General features: G+C 39.7%; 1 protein-coding gene across 1 annotated transcript; it reads left to right on the top strand.

Annotated features, from left to right (window-relative positions):
• Positions 1–1,119: 1,119 nt before the first annotated feature.
• im:7150988 (Golgi-associated plant pathogenesis-related protein 1) lies at positions 1,120–3,151 on the top strand. Its single transcript, XM_052154522.1, has 5 exons — positions 1,120–1,303; positions 1,460–1,481; positions 1,815–2,024; positions 2,587–2,664; positions 2,794–3,151. The coding sequence occupies exons 2-5, from the start codon at positions 1,475–1,477 to the stop codon at positions 2,949–2,951; spliced, it is 453 nt and encodes a 150-aa protein (XP_052010482.1). The 5' UTR covers positions 1,120–1,303; positions 1,460–1,474; the 3' UTR covers positions 2,952–3,151.
• The last annotated feature ends 10,245 nt before the right edge of the window (positions 3,152–13,396 follow it).

Raw genomic sequence — 13,396 nt, 5'->3', positions numbered from 1 at the left:
ATCTATAGGTAGCTTTGCAATTTTCCGAACTATCATTGTAATTCATTTACAGTGATACTGTAAATATATATATATATATAAAGAGTATAATTACAAAATCTTGGAAACAATGATAACATTTTAAGATCGGCCCCTATCATATTTTTCCTTTTTAAAGTAATGAACTGTTTCATAAATCAAAACACATAATGACATAATTCTTTCAAGAAGTGAACTCTTTTTAAAGATACTCTTTGTATCATTTTAATCTATTTTTAATGTTAGAGTTGACGCATAACCTTGGACACAAATTCAAGTGATGTTAATAATGCATTGACAATTAAAATATAAAAACAAACAGATAAAGAGGAATATGCTAGGTAAAATAAAGACAAAATGCTCTGATTTATTTCCAAAATGTACATATTTGCAAATTAGTAAAAGCTGGAAACACAGCTGAGGGAACAGGCCAAAAATGACATCCCCATCATGAAAGATACAGAAATAATTAAATAAAGGTTGAATTTTTGTTTATGTGGTTAAAGAAAATGTCTATATTAATACATAGTTGGTATCAGCTATTCAATGTTAAAGTCACTTTTACACATTTAACAACACATTATGAAGAAAGACTTTTGCTTTCCTCTGCCTTTATCAGTTTTACTCCATGCTGCAGTTTTAAAAATGCTTTTCCTTTTTTATTTACTTTTTTGATCAATTTGTCTGAAAAGTTGTCTGTTTAATCTATATTTTATACTATGCTTGTAGTATGAAATGTGCTATACAAGTATACTTCCATGACAAATTCTGTCACAATTTCCTGATAACCAGGACGTTGCCTTTCACCAACATTGGCAATTACAAAGTTGCACCACCTCAACACACACACACACACACACACACACACACACACACACACACACACACACACACACACACACACACACACACACACACACACACACACACACACACACACACACACACACACACACACACACACACACACACACACACGGTAATATGATACAAATAAAACCCTGATATGTTTGATATGAAGCTTCCAGGGAAACAAACCAACAGATTTAACTGGAACAATTTACGGAATCATTCACCTGAAAAAAAAAAAAAAACTTTTTACAAGTTTTACCCTCAGGTTATAATGAGAGAGATGGACTTGAGGAATGTCCGGCTGTGGTCTTGGAGGAGGAGAAGTTGAAGCGAGAAGTATACATATATACACATGCACACTGCACAGGTTTGAGTCAACGGAAAGCAGTGTGAGTGGACACATCCCTACAGCTCGAAGAGAAGAGAAGAGAAGGTATTATAATGATCAATTGAAACATTAAGAGTCAAATATTTTACTGGGATTATCCCTACATTTTCTGTTTTATTAATTTTTTGGATATGCTTATGTTTAAATAATATTAACATAATTTTAACATGTTAACATATTATTTGCTATTGTTCTTTACAGCTAACTTGAGCAGACATGGCAGGTGGGCTAACTGTCTTCATATGTATTTTTGAATTATTTATGAGCATTTGGGTATTTGATGTATGAACTTTTTTTAATCAACTTTAAGATTTTAGATTAAAATCTAAATGAATTTATGAGAAAAATCATATAAATTACAACGTGTAGGTGCTGTAATTGGTGAAATTACCTTTAAACTTAATCTCCATTTTGAATCACCTTTTTACCTGCACTACTTAATTTTAATGTAAATGGTCCTGTGATGCAACAAATACATTTTTCTAATTATTTTTATTTAATTTTATTTAAATGATTAATATATATATATTGATTGTGGTATTTGTTCTCTTAACAGATGACACCTTTAAGCAGGAGTTCCTGGAGACCCACAATCAGTACAGGAAGAAGCATCAAGCCACAGACCTGACGATAAACGACGAGATGTGTAGATCTGCTCAAGAGTGGGCAGATCACCTGCTGAGCATTAAAACCCTTAAGCACAGTGACACGGAGAATGGGGAAAATGTGTATTATTCCTATAGCTCTGCCACCAAGCAGATCACAGGTAAACTCTGCTGCTTTTCTGTTGTCTGCAAGTTATATTCAAGATTAGCATAATCACCATTTTATTTCTTTTTTCCAGACAAACATGAACAAGGCAATGCTAGATTCTCCATATGACAACAGTTAAGATGAGCTACGCTTTATAGTGACAGTGAACATGACATTATTACAAACGCATGATAATGACTCTCAGTTTTAGCTTGTATGAGTTTTACAGTAGGTGTAGAAATACATCAATTAATTTAAAGAAATATAAATGTTATGCAATCAGAAGTTGATACTTTTAAATTGCACTTTTTATTTATTTATTAGTTTTTTGTTTCATAGCTACTTTGTGTCAGAAAATCTAATTGGTGGGGAAAAATCATTATAAGAACATAAATATGGAATAATTTCAGCCTTGTTTCAGTTTCTCCTTTAAGCAGATCTCTTTGGCTGTCTAATTTGAATTCGAATTTCATTTTCCAGTTATGCAGAGATGTAATTCACCTGCGCATTGTGACCACCTGAGCGCAGTTATTTTGCATTTGCCACATTTTTTGAGAATCTTTACTGTGTTTTAGGGAAAGAGGCTGTAGAATGTTGGTACGGTGAGATCAAGGATTACAACTTTGAAAAACCAGGGTTTCAATCCAATACAGGTAATGTCATTTAAAAATGTTCAGATTGTTGGTGGAATTTCAAAACAAAAATAATTTAGTGACATATTGAAATGCCTTATTATTTGACATGTATTCTAATCTCTGTACAATTGTATATCTCACTGGCAGGGCACTTCACCCAAGTTGTGTGGAAATCTACGACAGAGGTCGGAGTAGGAATGGCTACTGATGGAAACACTGTTTTTGTTGTTGGTCAATACAGCCCTGCTGGAAACATAACCAATCCTGGTTACTATAAGGAAAATGTTCTACCAGCAGCTGAATAATTATGTGAAAGATATAATACCTTGCAATCATATGCACGTGTTTCTAATTTGAATACTCAAGATCATTTTTGAACATTTTAATTAAAATTAAAAAATTGTGATAACCTCAAACAGTAGTAACATCTTTGACAATTTTCACTTTCAATGTTTTTTAAACAATACAACATGATTCATCATTAATCTGTATGTTTATTGGCTCATAACAGAAATTAAATGTATTTCTTTAAAACTGTTCTATATTAAAATTTGGTAAGTTACTGGAACAATCATGCCACTTATTGACAGTACAAGAAGATAATTTTAAGATGTGCTCTTTTAATTTTGTAATATTCCAAAATCCTGTTACACTGTTCGCTTGATAAGTGCAGAATGCTGTACACAGGCCCGTCCCTAGATATTTTGTCCCTCTAGGCAAGACACTTTTTTGCCGTCCCTCCATGACTGTGTTTCCATCAAATTTAGACCTAACTCTTCACACACATAAAATGCCACTGATTACACAATAAAACATAATGCAGGACAGCAAAGTGAAACCTATTTGAAAAATAAAAACAAGTTGCAGGCTCAAATCACTGAAACATTAAGAGCTTCTCAAAAACACAATGTTTTATATTTAAACGCAAATAGCCATCCATTACTATGGTAACACTGGTAACATGCAAGGGGTAACATGAACTGACGTTACAGAAATGTTTTAACTTTTGCAAAATTTAAAACTGAATATGCACTTCATTGTGATCTAAATTAAATAAACGAGGAACCTTTATTGACTATGGCGTCTTGATGAGAACTGGCATGATGCCTGTCAGTGTTGGCACCAGGATGAATTACAATAGGTGGTCATTGGCACACATTCACTTTAACATAATTGTACTGCAAATTTACCATATATTCACAGGGTTGGGAGGATTACTTTTTAAATTTATTCCTCTACAGATTACAGAATACATGCTGTAAATGTATTTTGTAATGTATTTCGTTAGATTACTCAAGGTCAGTAATGTCTTCTAAATACTTTGGATTACTTCTTCAGCACTGATAGATTTTTTCACTTGTTTTGACTATAAAAACTCTTAAAAATACATTCTCTGATAAACATAAATATCTTATGCAGTGTTGTTTCTAAAACAAGATTAATCTAATTGATCTCATTTTAAGGATTTTTACATATTTTTACAGGAAAAGAATACTAACAATTATTATCAAGAATATGATTTTTGCCCTAGACTAGATTTGATGATAATATAATTTTTGCCTTAGACTAATATCAAAGATCTTACTAGAAATTATGATCCAATGTGAATTTTATTTATAAAAAAATATGATTGTGTCGGTAACATGTGCATGTAAAATAGATAGAAATAGCATTTTAGCTTAGCGTAAATCTGACAATTTACACAAGGATTATTTCTATTTCTTCTGCTCCAAACTTACTTCTCTGTCTGGTCATATGAATGTAACACATCATAAGAAAGTGTTTCACCGCTGTTCAAATGCACTTTGAATCACATCATTTATATGTAGAAATGTTTTCCATCTGAAAGGACTAAATATTAAATGAAACAAATGACAATAAAATGCAAAGTAATCTCTTCAGTAATCAAAATACTTTTTGAATGTAACTGTTCTAATGACCAATTATTTAAATTGTAACTAGAAAACTGGTACTTATATTTTGTATTTTAAATATGTATTCCTGTTACATGTATTCCATTACTCCCCAACCCTGGCTATTTAAAATATTATTTAGACTTTTTTACCCTTCTAGAAAATGGAACAATTTCAAGCACAAGATAGTTTAAGGAACAGAGATAGAGAGAATTACACAAGTGGCGATCCAAAAGGGAATTTTCTGGGGAGGCTGACATGTAAATCAGTATTGATGGATCAAACCAATGAAAGATAGCAGGTTTTATTAGAACTTCCTGAAATATTAAAATGTTTAATCATGATAATTAAAGATGTGTATTAATCTTTCCAAACTCCAACAGCGCGGAGCCTTGTGTTGAGCTGTCAGCCTCCTCTGGCATTCATGCAGTGATTAAACCAAATGTTAATTTGATCACTTTAGATGTTACATTCAGTTTGAATTATTTTTTGAGGAGACTCCTTGCCTCATGTGATGGACCGCCAATATAATACAAAACCTTAGTACTGTTATCACGTGACTGCTTGTTGCTACTGTCAATGTCACCAGTAAGTGAGAAAAGGTTTAAATCCCTAAAGAGCATACTCCAATAAACCAACTAAAATCGCAAATGTACAGCAGTGTATGTATAGCCTATTAGGCCCTGGGGGCTTTTCATTAAGTGATTTGATTTACTTGACATGCTCTGTACTGCGCCATTATCATGCCTTTCACCACATTTGGCTTTCAGCAAGTAAAGCCAAAGTGAGAAATAAAGCACATGGAGCTGCTAAAAAAGTTATCCACAAGATCATAATTAATTTTTAATGGAGCAAGAAGAACGGAGAACTAGTGAATATGCTGCAGTGGGTGCTTCTCATTTCTGAAATTGCACATCCTTGTTTCCTTTTCTTGCTTGCTTTCCTTGCTTCTCCCTCTTAGGAAACAAAATAAAGGAAACAAGGAAACAATCACAGCAAGACGGATTTGAAAAATAGAATGTCCCGCTCCCTCACGTGTCACTTCAAAGTGCCGTCTCTGCACAGATGCATTACATCAGAGCACTTGCTGTTATGTTGTTGAAACATGATTAATTTATATTTTTATAATAAAACCTTATAATTCAAGATGCAATGTTAAAGTATGTGACAAATATGGTTTATTTAATTGTTAAGGTGAAACAAATTAAAACTGTTCATAATATGTGAAGGGGGAGGAGAATTTATAGGTATGTGTCAGGTGCTTTGACCAAAGTCTTCGGCATGGGGTGCTCCTGTACTTGCTCGCTCAGAATTTCTAGGGAAGCTTCCTTTATCCTCTGTCCTCGCCTCCTCAAGGTGCATTTAGCAGCTTTGACTCATTTCGGAGGCTGGTGCCAGGTAGGATGTGTCCTTTGTAGACAGCAGTATTAGGGTTCCTGCGGATCCTTAAAAAGTCTTAAAATGTCAAATTCATTTTTCCATAATTTAAGGTCATAAAAAGTCTTACATGTTTTAGATTATACAACAAATGTCTTAATTATCATTTAAACAGGTCATACATTTGGGGGCAGAAGGACAGGAATTGTGATATGACCTAATGTGATTATCAAACATAAAAATAATACAATAAAATGAATTAATAATGAATAATTAAATAAATGCATACGTTGCATACTTCAAAGTGAAAACGTGGCACTGTTGTATTTGTTCCAAGCATGCGGGCTTGAGAGTGTTTCCAGCTGTGGCAGAGCAGTTTGCAATCATTAGGGCATATCGAAAATAAATGGCAAACTATCACTAAAGAACTGTTGCTGATGATGATATAGTGTTGATGAAACATAACAATATTTACTTTTAATTGTTTATATTGTAATACATTGTCATTTATTGTAGGAGAGCTGTTTGAATGAGCAGCTGGAAGCTGGAAGCCAAACGAAGTGGATACATTTCAAATAAGAGTCCCAGGTGTATTTCATCCTTTAAAGTTAAAGTTCTGCACTTTGAATACAAATATTTTTTATTGGTATTTATTGTACCATAAACTGCATCTGGAATTTAATTCAATTTGGACTCTTGTAGCCTCTGTCTGGCCCTCCACATCTCAGGAAGGAAAGATTAAGAACATTTAATATAGGCTACCAATTTTAAAACTATTGGCAGATTAATTTCCTTTCTTTCAACACATCATCGTATCAGCAAAATCCAATATTGGTTGATCTCTAATTAGTATTTATTTATGTAATGGTACATAAACCAATTTTAATGTGATATATATTATATGTGGACAACATGTTTTGAGCATTTTAAACTTCCACATATCCTACCCTGTTTTACTGATTGTTAAAGGTTCGTACACACTGCCAGCGACTTTAGTCGCTGCAGGTCGCCAGTGGCTGGCGGTGAAGTCGCTAGTGGGCGTTCCCACTACTGGTTGCATAGTAACGTTTATAAATGACATTCACGGATGTCATTCCATTGCTGTTGACAGCGAATCTCTTTTCCTGCCACTAAAAACAAACATTTTGGAGGGAAAAGACTAAATATAAATGGAATCAGTACATAAAGTGCTTTATATCAAAGATGAATGAGAAACAAGGCGTGCTGTTTGTCATAGCGGCTGTTTATCTGTGGCGAAAATGCAAACGCCGGTCTGTCTGGGTCCATAAAATCCCCGCGATCTCAGATACACCTTTCCACGCAGTATTTTTTCTTAAAAATGTCCTTGTACGTGGGAAGAGACATATCATAGAGCACTGGAAAATTTCTAACAGCAAGAATTATCCTTTCATCCATCTTTCCGTTACAGCAGGAGCTGAGAGAGAGAGAGAGAGAGAAGGATCACGTGAGCTCTCCCGTCTTCTCTCCTATTGGCTATCGCTTCCGTTAGTCGCTCTTCATTTGAATAAAGTTTAACTTGTCTCAACTTTGTCGCATCGCTGGACACACTCACATCTAGTCGCCAACGGGCGCGACAGCTCGTGTCGCCGGAAGTCGCTATGCTCTCATTGAAAATGAATGGTATGGAGTCGCTGTCGCGCGCGATGTCGCTGGCAGTGTGTACGCACCTTAAGGCCATGTTGAATGTGTGCTCCTGCCTGTTTAAGAGTCTCTGATAAATTATTTCTTTTGAGATTGTTTTGAGATGGGTTTGATTTGGTATGGGGATAGGGTATACATTTTATTTGTTCAGGTCTTCAAAAGGGATATAAAGTCTTAAATTAGATTATACAAACTCGGCAGCTACCCTGGGTACACTAAGTTCCTCAACTTCAAATTGGCTTTGTTTAAACGAGATGGCCTTTGTAGTAATGATGTGTCTTTTTTAACAAGTTGTCCTCTTTCACCTCCATTTACTGACTCATATTTCTCGTATATTAACGCCTTTCCCTTTCAAAGCCAATTACCTGTAGTTTGAAGTGTGAGACTGCTCTGGTGGCTTTTCATGCCAGTAAAGACTGACTTTAGGGGAAGCCAATAACTTTCGATAGCATATAATTTGTTCGAACCGTTGAATGAATATATCCCTTCACTGAACCAGTCAATCATTTAATTCTGAACGAGATGAGATGTCTCTTTCTTGAGCGAACCGAATGTACTGGTATACTCATTCGCAAATGAAATGAATCACTCAGTCATCTCATTCATGAATGAGGATGTGCTAACTGACTGAACTAGAGGAGGCATGTTGTTCATTCAGTTCGGCATGTGAGTCAATCGCATTCAACAAGGAGAGACTTTTTCTATTTATTGGTAAAAGTTAAGTCCAGCATTTGACAAAATATAGGAAAATCAGACCTTCCATTTATGGTGAAAATGGTTATTGTGTTTTAACTAACATTTTAAAATGTCTTTTTGCATTTGTAGACACGAAAATCAATTTGTAAGACTAACTTTAGTGCGAGCCTATAGCATTAGAGTGGGCTGTGAAGAAGAATATCATTAGTCACACCCACTGAACATGGCCTAGGTGGTTTGCCTAGTTAGCGATGACTGTGCTGTGACTGGAGAGGATGGAAGTGCGTAGTTTGAATGGGGATGTAAAAAATTCAACTTCACTTATAGAGAGCTAGGAGTGGTCCCTGGTCTTATAAACCTGATACAAAAATAAGGAATCTGATATGGTTGACAAGCTAACAGAAGTAGGAATGGGCAGATCGATCCTAATGTATCGATACTTCCGATACTGATGTTGTATCAAAAATATCGATCCTCAGATTCCTCACACAAACATATCAATTCTAAATTATGTATTATTCTAAAAAACCAAAAAATTTACCTGGGGATTTTTTGTTTTTTGTTACCACGAACAATAATCATATGCTTCAAAGTTAAGTCAAATTGATTAGTCTATATTAGCAAATACTTTTGCAGGATGGGAACTGTTTTTTCTTCCACTCATCTTAACATTCATAAATGCTGAAAGACACAAGCAGACAAGCGCTTGTTCCGTCACAAGACTCGTTCAAACAAGAGGGATCAGTGCCTTGTAGAGGTAAAGATAGAAAATCAGAGAAAAAGCTTCTGGTCGTGTAGTCTCTAGGTCATACCTCGTATTCCCTCCTATCTGTTTTAGGATTTTGCATATGCCCACCTGAAATAAGTGATGATACGTGTGGCCGCCAAAACAACGAGTAGACCTTTGACACCTAATTTTTTCAATCTGATGATGCCGCAGCACCGTTGAGTGAATTGTGTTTTATTACTTTAAATTATTACTTATTACTTTAAAATTGCACTGGGAAGCACTGGCAAGACAGACAGTTCGACAAAGCTGATCCACCAATCAGAATGTTCATTTCAAACGCAATTGGATATTTGCTAGCCAATCATATTTTCAGTTTCAGTAAGGGGGCGGGACACTTCCAGCGTCTGATACACAAGCATCCCTGGAGAAACTATAATTTGCACTTCATATTTATTTCCCTGCTAAACGTAAATATATGTATATACATTAAAAAGTAACTTATGCAATTAAACTGTGAAAATACTGCATGTTATTGCACCCCTGATGCTCTTTTTCTTCTTCTTTTATTTTGCCCTGTGGGTCATTCTTCAATTGGGGTGGCAAATGAGAGGCAGAAATTGTAAAAATGCTTGTTTGTTTTCTTTTAATAAAATGTATTGCTATGCATTTAAAATTAGTTTAATATTCTATATCAATTAAAAATGAAGCTTAATAACATTTAGATTTTTAAATAATTTGAATCAAACACTGGTGAAACAACCACTTATGTCTATGGTGTTACCAATATTTGAAGTAAAATTTTGCTTTATTCTAAATAAACAGGCATATGCAACTTTAGGTAATAATTAATAAATAAATAAATTACTTTAAGGACTCAGTTTCATTGATAATTTAAATATCATGTTTTGAAATAAATGTTTAATTGTTCATCTTGTCCCCTATTTTTGCTCTTTTTTTAAAAAAATTGCATATACATAAAAAAGGCAGGAAAAATGGTCTGTGCTACCTTTTATAGTCTTTCTTCTAAAATATTAAAACCATTTTACAGTCTAAAAGCATTAAAATATAAGATTAAATGGCTCTGAAGGAAAGAAATGTCAGATACGTTTTGAAGTAACACCACAGACGTAATATAACACCACAGACATAATATTGCATAAAAGGTTTAACAATTAAAAGTTTATTGAGCAAAATAATGAAATTAATCATGAGTAGGATTACAAGTAATTGCTCTGATAAAAGAACATTTAGAGAACATCTTCAGTGAATAAATAATATATCCACAAACTTATTTAATAAAAAAAAATAAATAAAAAAAAATCAGTACATCTTCAGTGAATAACGTCTAGGTTACGTATGTAACCTCCGTTCCCCGATGGAGGGAACGAGACGTTGTGTCAGAGAAGCGACACTAGGGGTCTCTCTTGAGCACCGATATTCACCTCTGAACTATGAAAAAAGGCCAATGAGAGTTGGCAACCAGTATTTGCATGTCCCGCCCCCGGACATATGGGTATTTAAGCGGCGCAAATACGGGAGTTCATTCAGGATTTTTCTGAGGAGCCGGAAATGGTCCGGCCACAACGGGGGCTCGGCTCAGCGACGTGGCAGGGGAGACACAACGTCTCGTTCCCTCCATCGGGGAACGGAGGTTACATACGTAACCTAGACGTTCCCCTTCTGTCGCTCTCTCCACGTTGTGTCAGAGAAGCGACACTAGGGGTCCACTTAAAAAGAGCCATACGCTGAGCTGTGTACGTGATCCGCTGATACAGGAGCGAGCAGGTATTCCTACGTGCAGAACGACCAACTGTATCAGGCTGCACGTACCCTTCCCCACTGCCCCATTTAAGCCATCAGGATTCCTTATCGTTACCCTGGAGGGGGAACAAGGTGACGGCCGCCAACATGGGAACGGGCCAGCCTGGCTGGGCCTCTTTTCTCTCTATGTTTCTCGCATAGAGCAACTACGGCCGGGGCCCTTACACGCATTGAGGGAAGGGGGTCTTAGCCCTTATTAGGGCGGAGAAGACCCTGCGGAGGCCACATCTACCCGGGAGGGAGGCAAATTTTGAGTGGCAAATACATCGCATGGCCTATACTTAGGTCTTATGCTGGAACAGTAGTGCGGTGGTAGATCCAGCCTCGCAGAGGGGGAAGCATACAGCACGGCACCCGAAGCAGCTGTAACTGCCTAAGGAAAACACGGAGTCAACTCTCGTGAGGGGACAGAACCGTGGTTTTACACACAGGGGAGTCCGAACAGGAGGCCTTACCTGTGGGGCCCCTATACCAGTACAGGGTAGCTAGTGGTACCCGCAGTGGTTTGGGTCGGCGAGTTCCTCCACGAGAACTGCGACCCACGAGGGCTAGGGAGGAGTCAACCAGTGTCCCAAACCTGGGATCTCCTGGGAAAGAAGGCGCACTGTTTCCCTGGTTAGGGGAAGGGCGCTGGGTGCAAGCGATTCACCCGGTCAGATCGTGGACGTGCCACCGAGTTCTACGGGCTCGGTACCTGAGAGAACACGGGACGATACTGACTCAACTCGGAGATTGTAGAATCTCGCAAAAGTGTTAGGTGTTGCCCAGCCTGCTGCTCTACAAATGTCTGCTAGGGCAATGCCCCTAGCCAGTGCCCACGAGGACGCAACACTCCTGGTGGAGTGGGCTCGGACCCGCAAAGGGGGGGGCACGGCCTGGGTGTGATAAGCCAGGGAAATGGCGTCGACAACCCAGTGGGTCTGCCTCCTCCCGGGGCAGCGCTTGCAGGTTCACCACCTGATCCCTGAAGGGTGTGGTAGGAACCTTGGGTACGTAGCCCGGTCGCGGTCTTAGGATCACGAAAGTGTCCGCCGGACCGAACACCAGGCAAGCGTCGCTAACAGAGAACGCATGCAGGTCCCCGACCCTCTCGATGGAAGTGAGCGCGATCAGCAGGGCGGTCTTGAGAGAGAGGGCCCTGAGTCCAACTGAGTCAAGCGGCTCGAAGGGGGGTCTCCGGAGTCCCATAAGGACGACCGAGAGATCCCAGGAGGGAAACAGGTTAGGCCGGGAGGGAGTCATCCTCCGGGCACCTTTTAGGAACCTGACGATTAAGTCGTGCTTACCAAGAGACTTGCCGTCTACCGTGTCGTGGTGGGCCGCGATAGCGGCAACATACACCTTGAGGGTGGAGGGGGACAGCCTCCTCTCCAGCCTCTCCTGAAGAAACAGGTCTTCGGCTCGGGAAGAACACCAGTCCGCGAACAGACGCCACTTCAGGGTGTAAAGATGCCTGGTCGAAGGGGCTCTGGCTTGGTTAATAGTGTCTATGACGGCCGAAGGTAGGCCGGCTAGATCCTCCGCGTCCCATCCAGGGACCAGACGTGGAGATTCCAGAGGTCTGGATGCGGATGCCAGAGCGTGCCCCGTCCCTGAGAAAGAAGGTCCTTCCTCAGGGGAATTCGCCAGGGAGGGGCTGTCATGAGGAGCGTGAGATCCGAAAACCACGTCTGGTTGGGCCAGTAGGGGGCCACCAGAGTGACTTGCTCCTTGTCCTCCCTGACCTTGCATAGCACCTGTGCAAGAAGGCTCACTGGGGGAAAAGCGTACTTGCGCAGCCCCGCGGGCCAGCTGTGCGCCAGAGCATCTGTCCCAAGGGGAGCCTCTGTGAGGGCATACCAGAGCGGACAGTGGGAGGTTTCCTGGGAGGCAAACAGGTCTACCTGGGCCTTGCCGAACCTGTCCCAAATCAGCTGGACCGATTGGGGGTGGAGCCTCCACTCTCCGCCGGGCAAGTTTTGTCTTGACAGCGCGTCACATTGAGGTTGCCGGGGATGTGAGTGGCGCGCAGTGACTCCAGTCGCTGCTGACTCCAAGGGAGGAGACGACGGGCGAGCTGTGACATGTGGAGGGAGCGTACTCCACCTTGGCGGTTTATGTAGGCCACCACCGTGGTGCTGTCTGTCCTGACTAGGACATGCTTGCCACGAATCAACGGAAGAAATTTCTTCAGGGCAAGAAAACGGCCAGCAGCTCTTGGCAGTTGATGTTCCAGCGCAGCGGGCCTCGGTTCCACCGGCCTGCGGCTGCGCGCCCGTTGCACACGGCGCCCCAACCCAATTTGGAGGCGTCGGTTGTAACCAGAACGCGACTGGACACCTGCTGCAAAGGTACTCCTGCCCGTAGAAAGCAGAGGTCTGTCCAGGGTTTGAAGGTTTGGCGGCAGGCAGGGGTAACTTCCACGCCGTGCGTGCCGTGGCGCCATGCTCGTCTCGGGACTCGAGTCTGGAGCCAATGCTGAAGTGGTCTCATATGCAACAACCCCAGTGGCGCAGCCGCCGCGGAGGATGCCATATGCCCCAGGAGCTGTTGGAAACGTTTCAAAGGGACC

Source organism: Xyrauchen texanus, chromosome 23, assembly GCF_025860055.1.
Source record: "Xyrauchen texanus isolate HMW12.3.18 chromosome 23, RBS_HiC_50CHRs, whole genome shotgun sequence".
In the NCBI taxonomy this organism is placed as follows: domain Eukaryota; kingdom Metazoa; phylum Chordata; class Actinopteri; order Cypriniformes; family Catostomidae; genus Xyrauchen; species Xyrauchen texanus.
Note: the sequence above shows the minus strand (reverse complement) of the source record. Positions and strands in the feature narration are given on the sequence as shown.

Coding starts and splice junctions, on each gene's coding strand:
- im:7150988 (XM_052154522.1), top strand. Junction 2,025..2,586: donor TGCCACCAAGCAGATCACAG/GTAAACTCTGCT, acceptor ACTGTGTTTTAG/GGAAAGAGGCTGTAGAATGT. Junction 2,665..2,793: donor AGGGTTTCAATCCAATACAG/GTAATGTCATTT, acceptor TCTCACTGGCAG/GGCACTTCACCCAAGTTGTG.